Consider the following 21349-nt stretch of genomic DNA (forward strand, 5'->3'; position numbering starts at 1 on the left):
GCATCTAATTCTGGGTCGTTTGCAAAAAAAAAAAAAAACCCACAGAGATCTATTTTTAAAATATTGTTAATGATTCTTTAGCTGACAATGCAATTAAGTCCTTCCAGATTTTGAAAATAAAAATTGAAAAACCTCCTGACTTGAAAACAAAAAGAATTTGTTGTCTAGTTTTTGAGCCATTCACTTTCTCAGCATCCACAGTCCTATACTAACATTTCAAACTGTTGCTTTGTTTAGTGTTCCAGGAATTTTACCCTTTTGGGTAATCCGCTATTGAAATAGTTAATCCTCATATGACACAAAAAGTTATGTACTACTATTATCCCTATTTTACTAACATGGAAACTGAAGCACAGATGGTTACAGCAACTTGGCAAAAATCACCCAGTTAGTAAGTGGCAGAGTGTGTTTTCCTAGCCACTGCACTATATACCTTATTCCTTCTGGAACTGATAACTGGACTTGAGGGAAGGACGAAGAGAAGAAATGGCAGGAGAGATGGACAGCAGACCTGATCAATAATTCACTCCAAGAGCAGTTTTTATTTGGAAATGTGCCTCCATAACTTAGTGGCAGTTGGGGGGCATATGGCCCCTGGCTTGCTTGTTTATTCTTTTCCAGCCCAGGGAATAAGGTCCTTGGGGTTAAGGCACAGGGGTCAAGTTCTTAAGGATCAACATTCCAGGCAGCTTCAGTGGTCTGGGGCCTTGGGCTGATGCAAAAACGAACTAGGTTCCATTCTGGACTGTTTCATGGTTGGAGAGCCTTTGCTCCTGGCACCAGGACCTCAGCTCCCTCTTTTGCAGGGGCCAGTGTCACCCACAGGCCAGCTGTGGCCAGGTCCTGGTGGGCTTGAGGTTGGCGAGAGAAGCGACTAGCAGATGCTAATTTTCTAGTTCTGGGTCCAGTTTATCTTCCTGAGGGGTAGAAGCCGAGATGGGAGCCTCATCCCCACCATTGAGGGACTTCTGCTGTTCACTGGTGCTGAGTGAGGGAGTGTTGTTGCCCTGGGATCCCCAGCGGGTCAGACGCTTTAGGGAGGAGTCACGACGGGCAAGTAGAGGGGGCTGGAAGCCTGTGAAGGAGCTGCTGGTGGTGGGACGCTTGTCTGGCAGAGAAAAGGCAAGCAGGCATGAGTTAGGAGAAAGGTGCATGCAAAGGGCAGAGGTCGAGGGGCTTTGCCTCAGCCTTTGGGAAAGGGAAGAACCTCCTGACCTTCAGTCCTATGCTGGCTCTGTAAATCTGAAGGTATCCCTTTTGCCCTCCCTTTTCCCTCCTCACTCCAGGGAAAGCTCCAGGGTCTACCCTTTCTCACCTCCAGGCTCAATTGGATGCATGAGCCGGTTCATCTGGACATTCCAGTGTTTCACGTTGGTGCTGGCCTGGCGCAACTTCCGTCGGGCAGCCTGTTGGGGCAGAGCCAGTGGGGAGTGGGCCAGAGATACTAAGACAGGATGTCTTGATCTTTTCAGGTTCACAGGCCCCTTAAAATCTGACAAAGGCTACTGATCATCTCCTCATTTATGTTCACAAAGAGTTATATATATATACAGAGTTGGTATCCAATTTCAGGGCGCTCACAGGCTCCCCCAAAAGAGTCAAAAAATAATCATAATTATAGTTTCCATTTATTAAGCAGCTAAGATGTGCTAAGTATATTGTCTTATTTAACCTCCAGAACAGAAGTTAACAACAAACAAGTGCAAAAGAGGTTAAGTGACTTGCCCAAGGGCACGTATTGACCTCTAAACCACTGCTTCACACCACCTCTCAAGGAACTAATGCAAAAACCTCTGCTCCAATGTCCACCCAGCTGTTAGCAGTGGGGTGGTGGGCTTATAGGGGAATTTTACCTTTCTATGTTATATATCTCTGTGTTTGAACTTCTTACAATGACCATGTAAGCCAACAGAACAAAATAACACAATATTAGTGAAAACAAAACATAAAAAGAAAAACCCTCTCCTGTGGAGATTTGGGCTCCAAGGCGTGGATGCAAAATACAGGCTTGGAAGAGCAGGAGGAAAAATTTTTCCCAGATTAATAATGATAAAAATAGCAGCTAATGTTTCTTCAGCCCTTATAACATACTAACTATCATGTATTATCTCATTTAATCTTCATTGCAATGCTATTACCAGTCCCCTTTCCCAGATGAGGGACTTGAAACTCAGAGAGGTTGGGCAGTTCACTGGAGGTCACACAGCCGAAGAGGATACAGCCAGGGTTTGAGGAAAGGCCACGGAACTTCATGTTAATGCACTCACTCCACCAGCCTCCATCCTATCCCACCCTGGGTCTCACCTCCACGTCCTCATCAGCCCTCTGCCGGTTCAGCCGCACCTCCTCCAGCTGCTGCTGGGCCTGCTGCAGGGAGCGGCTCTGCAGTGCCATCTCCTGCTGCAGCTCTTGCTTCTCCTGCTGTGCTCGCTCGATGTAGCGTTCCTGCTCCTCCTTCAGCTGCAGCAACTGCTTCAGCTTCTCCTCTTCCTCCTCCAGCAGTCTGCGGGTGTGCACTGTCATCTCTACAGCCAAGGCACCTGGCAGGTGCTCAGCCAGTGGGACAGTGGGAGAGTCAGGGAGGAAAACCAGAAGGGGTTCCCTCAGTTCTACCTGGTCTGGGCTAGGCGCACGGCCTCCTCGTCCTGTCGAGCTTTCACCTCCAGTTGCAGAGCCTCTTGAAGCCTCTCCTGCATCTCTTCCAGCTCCTTGATGCGCTGCCGCTGACGGGCAGCCTCCTCCTTCTTCAGCTCCATCTCAGCCTGCATGGAGGCCCGGGCCTGCAGAGGGAGGAAGAGCCAGCTCAATGTGGGCATAGGGGAGGGAGGCGGCAGGTTTGCTGCCCTTTCCCTAGGGTTTTGCTAGACCAGCCAAACTGGCTATCTCCAGGTGAGAATCTGGGGAGTTCCTTCATGTCATAGTTTCTTGATCTCACCCCTTTCTGAGAGCCTGGCTGGGTCAGATAATGATCAGTGAACAGATGCTATATGGGAGAAAGGGGCTCAAATCACCCCCTTCCTAGCACCAGCCTTAATAATTATTATTATACATTATAATACAATGTGTTATAATTAAGGCTCGTGCTAGGAAAGGAGTGACTATAATTATAACTTTTGTAACAACTGTTTCCTCATTTGATCCTCACCATACTTTTATGAGCGGAGTTCTGTTAGCATCAACGTATCACTCACAGATAGGCAGGTAATTGAGGCATAGAGGCTAAGTAACTTGCCTGAGATCCTAGAGCTCCTGAGAAGTAGAGCTGGGAATGAATCCACGTGTCTCTGACTCCAGTTCTAGATCTCTTAAATCCTAAATCTAATTGCCTCTATAGGCCTAGTTCTCCTCCACATTCGTCCCGCCTTCCTCCCATTCTGCATTCCCAAAAGTGGTTTCACTGTAAACTCGGAACTCAAGTCTAGCCTAACCTAGTCCAACCTTGATCCAAACTCATCCCTAAACACATGGTCTTTAACAGCTCCTCAGTCCAAGCCCTGCCGTCAGCCAAGGGCTTGGAACCAGTCCTCAATCTACACCTAACACTCGGCTCCAGCCCCACCCTTCTCTCAGCTCGGGCCCCGCCCCACACCATCTCTCTCCTCAAGCCATTTCTCAGCCAGGGTCCAGCACTCTCCATCCTTATCCCACAGGCTCCGTCCCATCCCCATCTTTCAAGCCCAAAGCCTCTGTCCCTACAGTCCCTCATTCCAAGCCCAGCCTCTTCCCTCAGCCCATAGGCTCCTCCCTCGGCCCAGGCTCCGCCCCAGGCCCCGCCTCCGGTCCTCGGCTCTCATTCCCGGCTTCTGCAGCCCCTGCGGACCCCACCTGCTCCGCCTCGCGCAATTGGCTCTCGAGCGCCTGCTGCAGCTCGCGGTGCTGGCTGCGGCGCCGCTCCTCCTCCTCCTGCAGCAGACGCTCGGCCTGCCGCTGCGCCTCCTGCAGCAGCTCCAGCTCCTGTAGCTTTCGCTCCTTCTCTTCCTGCAACTGCTGCAGCCGCAGCAGCTCCTCCTCCTTGGCTACTCGGCGCCGCTCCCGCTGCTCTCGCTGCTCGCGCCGCTTCTGCTTCAGGTCCTTGTGCAGCGACGCCTTCCCTTCGGCCTGCAGCCGGATTGCCGTCTGGATGGCTGCGGAGGGTGCGGGAGGGAGTCAACAGGGAGCTAGTCCCGGGTTGGGGGTGCCTCGAGGTAACCCACCGCCGGAAAGGGGCCTTAGGAGTCGCTCGAGTCCAGTCTCCAGACTCCTGCTGGACAAAATGTCACCACCCCCTTTTTGCAAATGAGGCAACTGAGGCTCAGTCAGACCCAGGCCACCAAGTGAGTACTCACCAGCCGTCCACTCCTGGCGCTGGCGAGTGTCTGAGGCGCTCATCTCGTACGTGCGGGAGGCCGTCTTAACACAGAACATGCAGCGCTTCCCCTCCCGGTCGGGGAGCACCTGGGAGAGAGAGGGCAAGGTCCCCCAGACAGATTGGCTTCACTGGGGTCAGGGCCATACCCGTCCCGCCCCAGGGGTGCTCCAGCTCCAGCCCCTACACGTCCCGGCTGACCGTCTTCCCTGAGCATCCCTCCCATTCTGCCAGGAGCCTGTGCGGCCGGCTTAAAGGTTATGGGGGTACTTATGTCCCCACAACTCTTGTAGCCTTTGCTCTTTGGAGGTGGGGTGGGGTCTTTTTCATCTTGGTATCTCTCCACAGGGCATAGCATCTAGTGACTACTCACTGTTTATGCAGATCATGCTTGAACACCTGCAGTAACAGGGTGTCCTCACTATCAGACCATTCATTTGCACATTCATTTCACAGATCTTTTGGAATTTCTACTGAGTGCCACTCATTGTTTTAGGCATTTGGGATACTGATGTGTTTCTACCAGACCAAATCCCTGCCTTCCCTAAGCTACATTCTCGTGGAAAATAATCGCTACCACATATTGAACTTCTTGTGTATTCACTCCTCCCACGCAGCCTTGCCAAGCAGACATTATTAGCTCCACTTTACAGAGAAAGAAACTGAAGCTCTAAGAGGTCCAGGAACTTGCCCAATTCACACTGCCTGTTAGTGGTGGAGCTGAGATTTTTGCCTAGATCTATGCTCTTTCCACAGTGACACCTGTTTTCTCATTTGACAAAAATGTACAGAACCTAAGATGGCTATAATAATTTTTTTTTAATGTAAAATAAACGTTGGTGAGGATGTGGAAAAATTAGAACCTTCATACATGGTCAGTAAGAATATGTAAAAAACAGTTTGACTGTTCCTTAAGAAGTTAAACAGAATTATCATATAATCCAGCAATTCTACTCCTAGGTATATAACCAGAGAATTGAAAACATTTGTCCACCCAGAATCTTGTTAATGGGTATCCAGAACAGCATTTTCCCACAAGAGCAAAAAGATAGAAACAGCCCAATATCCATCAATAAATAAACGGATAATCGAAACTGTGATGTATCTACAAAATGGAATATTATTTAGTGTTAAAAAGGAATGAAGTCCTGATCCCTGCCACAACTCGAATGAACCTTGAAAACATGCTAATTGAAATAAGCCAGGCCCAAAAGCCTACACAAAAGCCCACATGGTATAATTCCACTTACATGAGGTACCTAGAATAGGCAAATTCATAGAGACAGAAAGTGTCAGGAGTGGGGGATAGTGGGAATGAGTTATTGGTTAATGGATACAGAGTTTCTGTTTGAGGTGATGAAAAAGTTTTGAAAATAGATAATGGTGATGATTACACAACATGGAGAATGTACTTAATGCTACTGAATTGTACACTTAAAATGGTTAAAATGGCAATTTTCATACTATACATAAATTTCTCTACAATTTTAAAAATTATTGTTTTAAGCCTCGAAAATAATAATGGACAGAGCCTAGGAAGGAAAAGAGAGGGGAAGGAGGAAAGGAGAGGGGTGTGGAGCAAGAACAAGGAGGTATAGGTTGCCAAAGGGAATGGAATTTGGGTGAAGGAGAAAGACCTTTAAAGAAGATGTTGAGAAAATTTTGCTGTGTAGTGTGAGACCTAAGCCATCTCTTTGGAAATCTTCAGCAAAATCTACATTATTTACCAATGACTTTAGTATATGATTTGCATTTTGGCTTTTTGAAAAAGTCCTGACATGGATAAGAATGGCCTTGAGGTACCCAGGTATATTTGGGTTATAGTCATCCAAGCAGAAATTTGTCACTGTGGCTCTTCTCCATCTGCTCTATTCCTTACCCCCTTGTCCTCACACCACACTGGAGACCTTCCGGGCCCTGAGATATGTTCTACCCCTTCACCTGTCCCCCTCACCTCCACACAGCATTGTGCGTCCAGTGGGATAGTACCCCTTTTCTCCTTGCACTCTTCACTCCCAAAATAGCAGAGGCAGCTGGGCTGCAGCTGGAACCAGCGTTCTGTCCAGTTCCTTCTTAGGTGCCCTCGCTTCCACAGGTATCCCTGCCGGCCAGAGCAAAGTCAGCCTTCACTGCTCCCCCATCCCCCCTCGGGGTCCTCCCTTAGTTCCCAGCTTGGCCTGACCTGCTTCAGGACATCTTGGATGAGCTCCTGGTAGACCTCGTGGATGGCCATGCTGAGAGTGTCCCGCCCCACGCCTCGCAGACAGCGGCCAGAGTTGAAGAGCTCCAGGAACTGCCACACACTGAGACCCCCAGTGGTCTGGGCTGCCTGGGCCTCCTGGGCCAGCAGCTCCTCCAGCTCACCCAAGTTCAGCTCCAAGCTCATGCTGCTGAGTACTTTCTTCAGCAGGTATTCCACCTGGAGGGGGAGAAGGAAGGCCTGGTGATTGTAGCAGGCCGTGTTGCAGAGTACCAGCACCAGGGGGCGCTCCCATCTGGCACCCAGAGCGTGGGTAGACGTGATTATCAGAAGCAGGGGGTTTGGGGTGGGGGCAGAGGACTAAATGTTGGTGGACCCCAGGTAGAGATTTGGGAGGGGATCCTGGAGCCGTAACCCCAATTCAGGTATCCTCTCTCCTTCCCCAGCTTCCAGTCCCATTCCTTCCTTCCTTAAATTAAGGGCAGGGTAAAGGTGGGAGCTGAGGACTGGAGGCCAGGCAGAGGCAGCAAATCAGAAAATATCAGAGGGGGTGCAAGGGCCCTCCATTCAATACCCTCGATTTGCCAATGACAAAACTGAGGCCCAGTCTACGTCCATGCCACCCTGAACAAGCCCGATCCCATCTGATCTCAGAAGCTAAGCAGGGTCAGGCCTGGTTAGTACTTGGATGGGAGACCACCCAGGAAGACCAGGTGCTGTAGGCGTTTAAAAATAAAAAATAAGGGATTGTAAGCTGACAAGGTCCTTGCAATCTGTGAGGTCAACCAAGGGTTGCCTCGCCTAAAAACAAAACAACAAAAATAAACCAAACTGAGGCCCAAAGGGGGAAGTGACGAAATCACACAGAAAGTTTGTGGCAGCTAGCACTTGATTCAGATCTCCTGAATCCCATTTGAGTCCTTATTCTAAGTCCCAACCCTGGAGATCGTCCTTTATGGGAGGGCAAGGGGATTGGGGGTGGGGGTAAGCAGGGCAGGGACAGGAAATCTGTTACAGAGGAACAGGAAGTGGTGGTTGGGGTACATCCTGCTGCAGAGTGTTCACACTGCATGTTGATCACAGCAGCAAGCAGCCTTCTGAGAGGCCACCTGGCCCTGACTCGCAGCTATCTGACAAGGGTGCCCACCTAGGTGTCCATATAGATGGACACATGTCCCTTTTCTGCCCCAGCAGAAAACTCTTCAGGACTTTCACTCTGGCAGCTACTGGGTCTCAGCTGGGAATGGGGTGCGGTATTCAGTTCAGGGCTCAGGTGGCTCCCCTCACCCTTCCCACAAACAGAAGCAAGGATACAAATCTGAATGCAATTAGACCTGCCAGTACTTCTGGTAAATACAGAGGACCCACACCTGTATACCCTAATCTAAAGACCTAAATTCACCCTGACATCTTCACAGAGAGGATTAATGGTTCAAGAGAAGGCTGAATGAATGGAGAGAGAGGTGGAGAACAGAGAGAGGGTGAAGGTTGACTGGAAAAGGGGCTACCTGCCTTGGCTTCACCAATGAGTTGAGGAGGGAGGGGTAGGATACCAGGCCTCTACTTCCAGGATTCCCTCTCTGGGGCCCTGAGCTGAGTCTGCCCTGGCTCTCCCCTCTACTGTAGAAGATGGGAAAGGAAAATCTGGAACCAAGACCAAACTTGGTTGCTCACCTTGGAGTAATTAGAGAGATGTCCCAGAAAGGTCTTCCTTCCCCTCATATAGCACCCTTCTCAGATTGCCACGGTGCCTAAAATTCTACCATTTGATCTTAAATGTTTTTGTTTTTAAATGCCCAGTAACGTACCAGGCATTTACACCTCTGTGTAAATAGAATTTGTAGATTATTTTCCTACTGTGAGGGCCAGTAGAGCTCTGAAGTGTAGTTTTGATTTTCCTGGGAGAAGGCACAATTGATATGGGCAATTTAGGCACCTAGAGACAGCTGGATGTGGACAGGTACCCACATGGGAAGACAAAGAAGAAAAAGAATATGGGAAAGTCCAAAGGCAATTTGGCCTCCTTCATGTTTTTGCTGAGGCCTGGCCCCAAGTGATTCAGTCCCTGGGGCTGCTATCACCCTCACCTCATCAGGAACCATGATCAGAGGGTACTTGTCTTCAGACAGGAAGTTGAAAAGGCACCAGAGGCGGAAGGCATCCTGATTGGAGAGCATGCTGTTTCCGTTGTTATCCACCCGGTAGTTCTTCTTGGCCGTCAGGGTCCAGCACAGCTCATCAAAGTGTTCCTTAACAAAAGCCCCCTCCTCCACCTGCCACCAGGCCTGCAAGTCAGCCAAGAAGGCTGCCCCATCCCTGCTCTATCCCCAAACTAGGCTCTAGCTTGTTTCTTGGAGTTATCTATTCCCCTGCTCCCCACCCTGCCAAGTCCATGCTCTATCTTGAGGAATCTTTAAGCTGATAATCAGGTAACTAGCTGGCTCCAACCACCGTGCCCCCTACTCATGCTCCCCTACCCCCCACACATAACCACACCTATCCAGTCCCCTGCCAACAGAGACTCTAGTCCCTCAGCCCAGGGAAAATGAAGGAGAAGCGCAGGGGGCCTGGCGGGGAGTGGGCGGTCAAGAAGAACCCGAGAAGACAGTGACAGCCGGGAGCAGCAGCGTGTGGTGGGGACAGCACTGGGGGGAAGATGGAGAGCCCTTTGTAAAGGTTACAGCTCGAGACTGGAGGTGGGCCTAGGCAGGGATGGGTGGAAAGTTATGGAAACATAACTTTCATGAGATAGAGATGAGAGAGACTGAAGATGAGTTAGGTGGGGCAAGGAGGGGGCAAGTGACTATGATGTGAAGGATGGAGATGGAGGAGCAGGGATGCACAGAGGGACCAGAAGTGGGCGTTTATAGAGGGGAGCAGTTGTAGTGGTAATGTATTGGGGTGCTGGCCAGGCTGGGAAGTGGGGAGAGGTTAGAGGTGCCTCCCTGATGTTGGGTCCTACCTTGTCCAGGATGTACTTGTTGAGGTAGGGCATGTATCCCTGGCTGGAAACAGGGCCATCATCATCATCTCGGAAGTGCTCCTCCAAAGCCACGGGGTCATGGGGGATGTGCAGGACCGTGTACAGGTTATGGGACAGCACCTGAGACAGAGTGGCAGTTAGCCTTCCTGCACCCCAACCAAAACTGGGCCAAAGGACTGCCCCCACCATTCCTTTTGACCCCATCCCCATCCTGCCTAAATCCTCTCTATACATTATTCAATTCAATCAGAACTAAAACTTACGTATATACACAATGGAATATTATTCGCCCATAAAAAATGATCTTTTCATTTACAACGACATGGATGGATTTTGAGGGCATTATGCTAAATGAAATAAGTCAGACAGAAACAAATATGTATAATCTCACTTACGTGTGCAATATCTAAAAAATAAAATGAAACAAAACAAAACCCTCATAGTTTCAGAGAACAGGCTGGTGGTTGCCGGAGGCCGGGGGTTGGGGGGCAAGTGGGTGAAGGGGGTCAAAAAGTACAAACTTCCAGTTATAAAATAAGTCATGAGGATATGTTGCACAGCATGGTGATTATAGTTAATAATATTATATTTCATATTTGAAAGTTGCTAAGAGTAGATCTTAAAAGTTCTCATCACAAGAAAAAAACGTTTTTTATAACTGTATATAGTGACAGATTTTAACTAGATCTATGTGGCAATCTTTTTGCAATAAATTGACCCTTGAACAAGGAGGTTAGAAGTACGACCCCTGCATAGTCAAAAACCTGTGGATAACTTTTGACTCCTCCAAAAAACTACAATAGTCCTTCAGTATCTATTGGGGACTGGTTCCAGGACCCCCTAGGACACTGAAATCTGAAGATGCTAAAGTCCCTTACATAAAGTGGCATAGAACACTATACAGTCAGTCCTCCACATTTGCAGATCCCCAACCATGGATCTGTTTTCGATCTGCTGTTGGTTGAATCTGTAGATATAAAACCCACAGATAGGGAAGGCCAACTGTATATTGTTGAAAAAAAAAATCCACGTGTGAGTGGACCCACGCAGTTCAAATACATGCTGTTGAAGAGTCTACTGTATATACAAATGTTGGATCATTATGTTGCACATCTGAAACTAATATATGTCAATTATGCCTCAGTTAAAAAACAACTAAAACTTATATACTTACTATGCACCAAGAACTGAGCTAAGCACTTTACATATAATATACTGAACCCCCAAAATAACTGTTAACAACCCTATTTTAGAGATATACACCCTGCTAGGCCTTGAGACATTAAGTAACTCACTCAAGGTCAGAGAGGTGGCAGGACTGGGATTCGAACCCAGGCAGCCGTGCTCCTAGACATTTTATTAAGTAGGGGTGTCCTTTTTCTGCTGACAATGACACTGAGGCTCAAAGGATTCAGTAACTTGCCCAAGGACCCACTGTTAGCAAAAGCCTGGCATTCAAATACAACTCCGCAGATCCCAAAGCCCAAGTACGTCCTACAATGCTGGACTGTCTGCAGGGAGACAGCCCATCATCCCAGGGAAGAAGCCCCAGATTTATCATTGTTTCCATCAAAGACTCAGTGTTCAGGCTGCGGTATACCTACCACCTAGGTGTGTCTGTTCTGGGAAGGCTGTGTGCTGTTCCAATCACTGCCCTTCTAAAGATGGAAGGGAGCTGGAGAGGGCTCAAAGGGTCATTAAAAATGGTCCATTGGATGTGAAAGACAAATCTTAGAAGAGATGGCAGCCATGACAATGTGGAGGGAAAACATAGGATGGTTAACAAACCCATAATATTAGAATAGAGAGGTCGAAGTTTGAACAAGGAAATGAGGAAAAAATAAAATTGCCTTCGGGTAATTCTGTTAGAGCACTATGTGAATGGTTGATTAGTCACAACTGCACAAATACTATGAGCCAACCACTGTATGAGGTGCTTTCTATACCCCATACCTGATCTCCACAACTGTGATACACAGACATTAGTATTCCTGTTTTTCAGATGAAGATACTAAGAATTGGAGAGATTAAGACTAAATGGCAGAACTGAGGTTGGAACTAGATGTGCCTCGTTCTGAAGGCTGCCTCCTTATTAGAATATTGACCCTGAGCATTTTTCCCAACCAGACTTTGAACTCTGGAGACAAGGTCTCTGTTCATCTTTATGTCCCAGAGCACCTCTGTCCTCTTCAGCACACAAAACACAGTCGATAAATGCTGTATTTAAGGTATGATTCCACCACCACCACCTTGGAATCAGTTCCTCTGAGGCAGATCGTCTCAGAGGTGACAAGTGTGCCAAGTCTTAATTTCTTTATTCTCTTTTGTGAATGGAGAGTGAGAAAGGATTGAGATTTCTCCCCAGTGTTCTCCTGGGCCTCAGGTTCAACTTGGCAAAGAAGTTGGGGGGCTCAGCAGGGGAGTGTTTTTTTTTCCTAGTTTCCCCCTTGGCAGCCATCCCTGATCCCCACTGCAACCCTCTTTCCCACACTCTTCAAATTATCTCATATGACATCTTTGGTTTTGCCTTCTCTTGTTCTAGAGGACATCTGAGTTTCTTCCTGATGACTTCTGCCCCACTCCCTTATTTTGGTAATGAAGATTTGATTTTCCTTTGAGAAGTACTTCTACCCCATTCTCAATATCAGTGGTATTAACCATTTGAAATCCTACCCCACCTGTCTGCAAGGGTGGGCACATCATAATCACAGTGATTGGTTCAGAGATGGGCACACGACAAAATCTAGGCTAATGAGAATCAGCCCTAGGATTTTTGCTTCCTCTAGTGCAGGGGAACTGGGCCACATAGCAGGAGGTGAGCAGCCGGCCATTGAGCGAAGCTTCCTCTATATTTGCAGCCACTCCCCAGCACTAGCATCATTGCCTCAGCTCCACCTCAGATCATCAGGCATTAGATTCTCATAGGAGCATGGGTCCCTGGTGCCAAAAAGGTTGGGGACTGCTGCTCTAGTGGTAAAAAGGTATACTCTTTCCATGGGATTGTTAAGTTATTAAAAGACAGATGCATCTGACATCTTTGTCCCTGTATGGGAAATGCCTGCTTAAAAAAAATGTCATCAGTGAAAAAAGTGGAGTCAAGGGATAAAGAGCATCATCATTTGAGAATCTGGATCCAGCCATGTCTGAGGCCAATGCTATGCTTGGAGTTTTGGTTATGTGAACCAATAAAAAACATCTCTCTTAAGTTATTTTGAGTTTGGTTTCTATCAGTTATATCCAGAAAAGACCTAATACGTCTGTGATCATAAGATACCAATCCCCATCTGAGAGGTGCCACTGGCTCAATGCTTAGCACTTATAATCCAGGGTGAAATATTCACTTCTGAAGTGACAGGTGTTCTAAGAGTTTTACATACTTCCACCTGTTGCCTCTCAGCCTCTTTTCAAACTACCCACATCCCTATCTTCCTTCAAGACTCTTAAAGTACCTCTTTGAGGAAGCTTCCTGCATAGCCCAATCAAAGGGCTACACTCCAGTGGGGGTGGATTGAGGGAAGATCAAGGACCTTCATCTTCTAGTTTTGGGGGCCTTGGATAAACTCCTTCACCCTCTGAGCCTCAGTTTTGTTGTCGGTAAAATGGGATAATACCTGCCATGCAGAGGGGCTGTGAAGATGGAATGAGATGATATATATGGAGTGCCAGACTTAGGTCTGCGCAGGGGAAATGTTAGTTTCCTTCCTACATAGAAAGTACAATTTTTTTACCCAATAATTTAACATAGATGCAAAAGACTGGTAATATCAAATCCTAAGGAGGTCGCGGAGAAATGGGAACTTGAATGCCTTACTGGTGAGGTGTGAATTGGTAGTCTTTCTGGAGGGCAAGAATCTATCAAACTTAAAATTGAGCACGAGCCCAGCATTTCTAATCATCCAACTTACAGATGCTCAAGGGACAGAGCAACAGTACAAGAATGTTCACTGAAGATTATTTACGACATGAAGGGCTGGAGAAAGCCTGAGGCTCCTTCGACAGGGGACACATACAGTGTATCATAGACCTGTGTACGGTTGGAAAGATTTTACTTCTGTCATACGTGTGCTCATGGGCAAGTAATTTACTTCTGTCATATGTGTGCTCATGGGCAAGTAACTTAACTTCTTCGAGACCTTAGTCTCCTCTGTGAGGATAATGAAGGGCTTGCTCCATAGAGATTTTTAGAATGAAGAGCTTAGCATAGCACATTATGCATAGTGCATTGCTTAACAAAAGTTGTGAACTATTTTTATTATATTTGTATAAATAGACATAGAAAGATATGCATAATATACTGGCAGGTGAATAAAGCAAGATGTAGGATGAAATGATTGTAAAACAAATATGTGTGCAAAGATTAGGTCGAACCAGGTCAAACTGCTATTTTAGTAGGTGAAAACAATCAAATGTCAGCAATTTCATATTGTTCAACCTTATTTGTATATAGAAAAAATCTGGAAGACTCAGCAAACTGTTATCAGCTATCGCCTCACCACCCCTCCTCAGAAAGGGGAATTTTCATCTTTAACATTAGTCTTTGAATTTTATTAACCAGTAACATGTTTTGCTTTTATAATGAATTTCATTTTTTGAAAAATTATATTCCTCTGTATTAATTTTTTTAAACCAAGAGCATATATTGTTTTTATGACAAAAATTTAAAACTATAGATAAAAGACAAAGGGTGTTATTAACCACTGTTATTAATATACCTTGTCATTAAATTGCTCTGTAATAACATTCATTTGCTGTTCCCTTTTTGTGTGAGCACTGCTGGGTGTTCTACATTCCTGAGGGCAGCAAGGACTCTAATTGCAACCTTCACTCCAAGCTCAGTACAAGTCCCCCACATACCGAATGTTTTTGACCGACTCAAGTCTAACTGAAATGGTCCAATGGTTTCCCACTGTTCTCCGAGATTTTCTCAAGTTCTTCCAGAGGCCCCAGGCCTCCTGTGACCTGGCCTGCTGACTCCATCCCTCTGGCTCACTTCTCTCCAGCTGCTCTGGCCCCCTTGACATTCTTCAGACAGGCCAGGCACATTCTTGCCTCAGGGACTTTGTACTTACTATTCCTTCAGCCTAGAACATTCTTCTCTCAGGTCATGGCATGGCTCACCCCCCACCCGCTCCTTCCAGTCTTTACCTAGATGTCACCTTCTCAGGGAGAGCTGCTTCTCTGATCACCTTATTTAAATCTATAACCCCATTCTCTCTAACCCTCACTCTCCATATCACTTCTGCTTTGTTTTCCTCCATGTCATATATCATCTTCCATCACATGAGATATTTTTACTTAGTTCATTTATCATCTGTATTCCCTGACTGCAATGTTAGCACCACAAGGGTGGGGATTTTTGTGTTTTATTCACTGCTGTTATCACTGGGCCGGGTACATAATGAACACTTAATAAATCTGTTGAATGAACTTAAACGCTTTATGGGGAGAAGTAGGAAAGATACAAAAGTCATGGATTGAAGCTCTCTGAGCAAATTAACCTCACTGAGCCTATTTTTGTATCTTTAAAAAATAATATACAAATGCCCTCCCACCCCAGCATAGAACCTGCCACACAGCAGCACACAGTTATTTGAGCTATTTCTCTCCTTGGTTCATTTGCCTACACTGTCCTCTAAGACCTACCTTCCTCACCTGTACCTTTTGCTAGTGGATCTGGGGAGCCCAAGGCAGAGGCTCTGACCCCTGCGAGTCTCTGTGAGCTGTCAGGTGTCAGGATGAGGAGGAATTAAAGGCTCTGGACACTCAGGGCTCAGGGACTCTCCCCTGAGAAATTAGCAGACATCAGACCGCCAGGCTTCCTGTGCCAGGGTTTGGGTGGGGGCGGGGCGGGGAGTGGGTGTGACCAGAGGAGGGTCAAGCTGGAAAGGAAATGGTAGGGGTGGAGGCTAGCGTGTGTGGGTAGGACCGCACCTGCTGATTTCAATCAATCCTCTGCCCTGGAGGCAGGGACTCTCATTATCCTCATTTTACACAGGAGGAAATCAAAGCACAGAGAAGTGAAGTGTCTTGCTTAGGGACTCTAAAGACCTGCTCTAAAGCTCTATGCTACATTGGTTTTGGCTGAGCATCGGAATCACCTGGGGAGCTGGTGAAACTGCAATATGCTGGGGCCCGCCCCGATCTACTGACTCAGAGTTTCCAGGGGTGGGGTCCAGGTGTCTAGTTTTCACAAGCTGCCAATCGGCCTTCCTCTGAGAGAACTCCCACAGGCTCCCCCACCCACCCATGCAGCCCCTGACCTCTGGGTTGGCAGCCATTGACCTTAAAGAGGCTTCATTTATTTGTTGTTTCTACCTCTGGAGGCATGTGGGTGAATGGTTCTCCTTCAGAGGTCTGGAGTTCTCTAAAAGCTCAAGTGCAAGAGATAGGAGCTGGTGCCATACCCACGGTTCTGTAGTTTCCAGCCTTCAGGAGTAGATGCAGATACAGGGGGTTTGAGAATCCGTAAAAACACCAAGCAATGACTGCAGAGAGAATCAATAATCTCTCTCTACTACATGGCCTATAGTCTTTAAACATATCTAGGTGCTAAGTGATTCTTTAAAAATTATACAGATCCTTTTAAGAGTTACTAAATGTATTTTTCTCAACCAGTGGGTATTAAAGCTTAACTACCTGGAATTTTAAAAGATGGGACCCTCTGCTGTGTGCCTGCCGAGAGCAAAAGGGGCTGAAGGGGTTGGGTGTGGGCATCAAAGGAAATACAGAGGCTCAGAAAGGGAAAAGGGAGCCTGCATCAAGGCTCAGTTTCACCTTCTTGATATACTTGATTAAAATTTATTTTCGTAGGTTAGCTGGATAACTTAGTGATCCCCAGCTTAACCCTCGAGCTTTACAGATGAGAAACTGAATGTTCAGAGATGGGTGGTAGCTTGCCCAAGGTCACCCAGCTGGGGAGCTATATAGGTCTAAACCTATGTGGCTTTGAGTCAAGTGCTCTGCACATTATTAAATCATCCTCCCCCTCTTCTTCATCCTAGCCCAAGGAGACCAGCCAGCAAATGTTCTTAATTTCCCCTCTACCAAAGTGATTGTTCTGCCGCTCCAGAGGATGTAGAGCCTGAAGCTCATTAGAGCTTCTTGGTAGGCTGGTGGCCCTTCCTGGGCCCTAGGACTGCCCTGAGTGCCTACTGGACGCTCAGGGGCCTGGGGGACATGACAGAGCCAAGGAGGGAAGGTCCCAATTTGCCCTCTCTCTCTGCCTTCCCAGCTCCTGTCAGTCAAGGGGAAGTGGTAGGCCTGCTACCTCCTAAAATTCTCATCCAGCTGGAGACACATTGCTCCACACACATCTCCAATCCCAGGCCCCTCACCCCAGGCCTGGTATTTGGGGAAGGAAGCTAAATTCTCAGCTGATCCCCTACTAGGCCTAAAACCAAAGCTGCTCCCCTAGGGAAGTAGGTAGGGCCATTTGGAAACCCAGCATTACCAAGGCTCCCCTTCCTGCAGCCCTCTGTCAGAACCACTGGCTCCTAAAGTTCTTCAGAGAAGGAGGTTCTGGGGACCCTGCAAAAAACTCAGTCAACTCCTGAGAAATTTTGTGTTCAACATGAATTCATTCTAGGCAGAAGTGTCATTTTAGTGTCTCAGCCCACCTAGACAAAGGTCATTGTACTTTCTACAAGAATTCAAAGAGAAAAAAACTTATTTGATCTCTTCCCAGAGACTTCTCTTCTCCAGAGAAAACAACCTCGACTCCTTGGGCTTCTCAGAGGACTTGCTGTTCTTCCTCCTCCCTCTGGCCTCCTCATGGCTTTACCCAGGTCAGCCAGTGGCAGCCCTTCTACCAACACATCAGGGGAGAAGTGGTGACTGTCTAAGACATAGCTTGCTCTGGCTAATGCAGGTCTCCTGTCTGGTTCCAACTAAGGACCCCAAGGCCAGGGACAGTTTTAGTAAGGAAAGACTAACTCCAGCATCTTTTCCTTTCTCCCTGTCTTTTCAGGGGAGCAGGTGGGACCCGCTGGTACATCTCTTTCACCCGCTTCTTCCTCTGCCTTCTGACCACTTCTCTATTGCTACGCTGCTTTTCTGGCATCCCCACCCCTGATACCATCACTACTTCCTCCCATTCCCAGTTCTACCATCATGGGCTTGGGGTTGAATTGCCTTCCCTACGCTTCCCTCTGATGACACTGGCCCTATCCTTCTTCCCACCCACCACCCCCAACACTCTCACTGCTAGCTCAGCTCCCCAGAGTGAACCAGTTTTCTGTCGAGTGGAGGGAGAAATCTACCATCAACCCTGTGTGACCAAAGAGGCTGCTGGCCATGGGCTGTGTGAGCTGTGATGTGGTGCAGGCAGTAAACAGTTAAAGTATGCAAGCTCCCCATAGAATCTTCCCTGCAAATACTCAACCTGTGAGGGTGTGGAGTAGGCATCAGCCCAGTTAGAAGCTCAAGCTAGGAAGCCTTACTGGCTGATGGCACCAGAAAAAGAGGAACAACCTGAGGGCTGTACTCTCAATATGTGAGGGGCATACAGAGCTTGGAGAAGTCACAGGGGCCACAGGTAATGAAGTAGAAAATGGTACCTTGGAGACAACAAGTTATGGGGATTGGGATGGCTCCTGTGAGATAGTAAAGGGTCAGAGTGGGTGGTGGATGTAGGGCATGGAGTTTCTGCAGGGATGGGTTTTGGACCATCTGCTTTTCTTCTGTCTATACTGAAGACCCCACCAGATGACATGATCTGCAATAAAAGGATTTAAGTAGAATATAAGAAGAATCTGCCTGTTGGGATGCTTTCCCAGATGATCAAAGATGGTAATGGACTCTGTTCCCTGGGGAAGTCAAAAATCATAGCTCATAAGTCTGGCTAAAGCAACGATTATGGGATAGGACCAGTTTGGAACTCATTTTCACTGCCTCCAAGTTCAGCAAAGCATGGCATTGTAATGGGGATGGGGGATAACATCTATCCTATTCCATTCATCTCTCTCAGGTTTTCAAGCACCTCCTATTTTGGTCATTAAGAATGGAGGTTTCCTTGAGACTGTACCCCTCCTTTGGGGGTGCCCTGGTCGAGACACCAGGAATCTAGGGCCTTAGCCTCGAGCGAGTCATGTAGTTGGTGCTTAATAAATATTTGTAGAGCAAAAGAATAAACCCCTAAGGCAGGTCCTAGAGAGCTGAGGTCTACCTTGCACCCGTCTCTCAGTGTTCCCTGGTTCCAATGGCTTAGGGCCTTGCTTCTTTCCCCACTAACTAGGGTGGAGAAGGCAGCACTAACCCAGGACTGGAGAAAGGAAGGAAAGAAACTTTTTGGCTTGCCAGGAAGTCTCCAGGGTCAAGTAACGAACTTTAGGCAATCACTGATGGGGGTTCTTCCTAGGCTCAGATTCCACCCCTCCCTACCTGAGGTCTCAAGGCCTAAGATAACAATTTCCCAACCTGGTTATGTGGGGAGAGGGGAAGGGAAAGCTGGGCAGCAGTATAAAGGGGTCCTTAGTCCTTGCCCCTTCCCAGCTCTGTCCCACTTGGGAAGTGGGGCTCAAAGGTGCTGTTCTGCCAGGAGTGGCCAAGCCAGCCTGGTTTGGACTGGGAGAGGCTCTTGAAGCCTCTCTCAGCTCCGGGAGGAAGTGACTGACAAATACTAACTAACTGTCTTTCTTCAAAGCCAGAAGAGGCAGGAAGGAGCAGGGTACGTGCCCAAGCTTGACTCTGGAGAGATGTGTGCTCATCACATGGAGTCTGGGATGTTGCCTGGCCCATGTCCCTCAGAACCCCATGATGCCACCTCCACCCTCCCGACAGTTGAAGAGCAGGGTTCTGGGTAAAGTCTCTGCACGTACCTCCCTGGTCTCTGGACGGTGGGCAGCAGCCTCCACTAGGCCACGTTGCCCCAGTACCAGCCCCCACCCCAGGCCTGGGCCTCTGAATGGCTGGGTGCCTCAGGAGCAGCAGTGTTCATGTCTGGCTCCCAGGCGGTAGGGGCTGATGAAATGTGTCTGCCAGCCTCCCCTGGGCCCCGGGTGCCCCTCACCTTGAGCTGGGACTTGGAGACCTTGCCGCTCTTCTCCACGTCCAGCGCGGTGAAAGCATACCAGATGGACTTAAGCAGCTCCTTGCGCAGGGCCATGGCTGAGGCGCCCGCCCGGCCCAGGGGCGGCTGACACCCAGATCCGGTTTCAGGAAATGCAAACGGCTACAGACCGCAGAGGAGCCAAGGCGCGGAGCAAGAGCTCCACCTGCCTGCTCGTGAGGGCTGCCCTGGCTGGCGGGAACTGGCCTGTTGCTCTTGCAGGGCTCGGTGGCCCTTCTCCCAGCAAGGCAGCTGGGGAACCAGAGAGCTAGAGCCCCAGCTGTGTTCTGTCTGGCCTTCTGGGCTGCCAGAGGCAGCATGCTGAGGGAAAAAGCGAGCTACTCTGACTTTGGAGTTAGGTTGGGGTGGGAGGGGATTGCTGTCTCAATTTCACGCTTACCAGGTGGGAGGCCTTAGGTAAGTTACTCAACCTCCTTGGGCAGTTTTTTCACTGGTAAAGTAGGAAAAATACCCACCTCGTAGAGCTGTAAGGTCTGAGAATGGATGTAAAGCAGAGAGTAGGCACTGGACAAAGCATTTCTTTTAGTGCCATTTAACATTACTGTGGTGGTGGGGCTCCTCCCAAGCAGAGAACAAAAGCAGCAACACAAAGCTGGAGGAGGAACTGGGCCAGGGCACCTCTCCAGGTCAGGCGGACTTGGCATGTGATTTGCTGCCTCTCCACCCTCTGGGCTTTGGCTCTAAAAGGCCCTCAGAGCATCGCCCACTCTGGCCTTGAAGACCTGGAGACTGTTTGTGAAGCACGCAGGGGTGAGCCTTGTGGTGGGGCAGCAGGAAGCTTGGGATTCAGGGGCCTCCATATCGGTGCTTCCATCTCTTTAGGTCAAATGCCCATCAGCACTGGGACGCACCCCCGCCCAGGAACAGGGGTCATGGATATTAAAGGTAGGCAACTGAGACACCCCCTTCCTTGGGGCATGCCCCAGCCCCCTCTGCTTCCAAGGAGCTGGTGGCAAGAGTAAACCAGAGCTTGCTAGGGCTCCCAGGAGAGGATGCCTTGGCCGTGGGAGAGGGTTCCATTCCTGGGTGGCAAGAAGGGGCTTAGGGCACATCCACCACAGTGGAGAGGAAAAGAGGCCCCTTCAATCTCTGCAATGTTTCCAGGCAGGAGGGGTCAAACCCAAAGATCCTTTTCATCAAGTCCCTCCCCCTACACCCCTTCCCTCCCTCTGGGGTTGGTCTAGTCCTACCATGCACTTTTCCGTAGGGTCTGACTGTGGCTTTGGAATTCCATAGCATGGTTCCAGACACCTAGGTGGGCAGCCCTAGAGCTGGGTACCAGAGCCAGTACTTCAGCACCAGAGCAACAGAGCCATCAGAGACCCTCAGTAACTTGGGCAAAGGTACAACCTGCCCTACTCTGACGTGGGACTTTGTCCACTTGGAGTAACTGTGTGCAGGGTATATGCGGGGACTGGCTGGGTCTGAAGGAACTTTAACTATGTAACATAAGATACAAAAAGAGTTCCTTCAGCCTAACCATCCTGATGCCTGAGATCTAACCAGAGCCTGGAAGCAGTGGTCACACTGGTCCTGTTTGGTCACCTTGGAGCCCACCTGCTTAGCTGTGGGCAGGAAGCCACTAGCAGCTCCTCAAAGCTTACCTTATACCTGGGCTTCCTCTCACCTGTGCCCCTGGGAGGGCAGTCTCACCAGCCCAGCACTGAGGCTCAGTGGATACAGAGCTAAGAGCCTAGTTTGACCAGCCCTGCCACCAGGGCCCAAAATGAAAGGATGAGGGGAGGGACCCAGGTG

General features: G+C 48.5%; 1 protein-coding gene and 1 pseudogene across 1 annotated transcript; one reads left to right on the forward strand and one right to left on the reverse strand.

Annotated features, from left to right (window-relative positions):
• Positions 1–517: 517 nt before the first annotated feature.
• On the reverse strand, positions 518–19722 carry DEF6 (DEF6 guanine nucleotide exchange factor). The gene is made up of 11 exons (XM_039856190.1): positions 19535–19722; positions 9508–9648; positions 8633–8818; positions 6528–6764; positions 6300–6446; positions 4326–4434; positions 3826–4124; positions 2614–2780; positions 2305–2503; positions 1316–1406; positions 518–1108 (listed from the first exon to the last, which is right to left on the reverse strand). Exons 1-11 carry the CDS (start codon positions 19628–19630, stop codon positions 885–887), a joined length of 1896 nt encoding a protein of 631 aa, XP_039712124.1. The 5' UTR covers positions 19631–19722; the 3' UTR covers positions 518–884.
• Positions 7152–7270, forward strand: LOC120597731 (uncharacterized; annotated as a pseudogene).
• Positions 19723–21349: the final 1627 nt, after the last annotated feature.

Source organism: Pteropus medius, unplaced genomic scaffold, assembly GCF_902729225.1.
Source record: "Pteropus medius unplaced genomic scaffold, Ma_sr-lr_union100, whole genome shotgun sequence".
NCBI classification, from domain to species: domain Eukaryota; kingdom Metazoa; phylum Chordata; class Mammalia; order Chiroptera; family Pteropodidae; genus Pteropus; species Pteropus medius.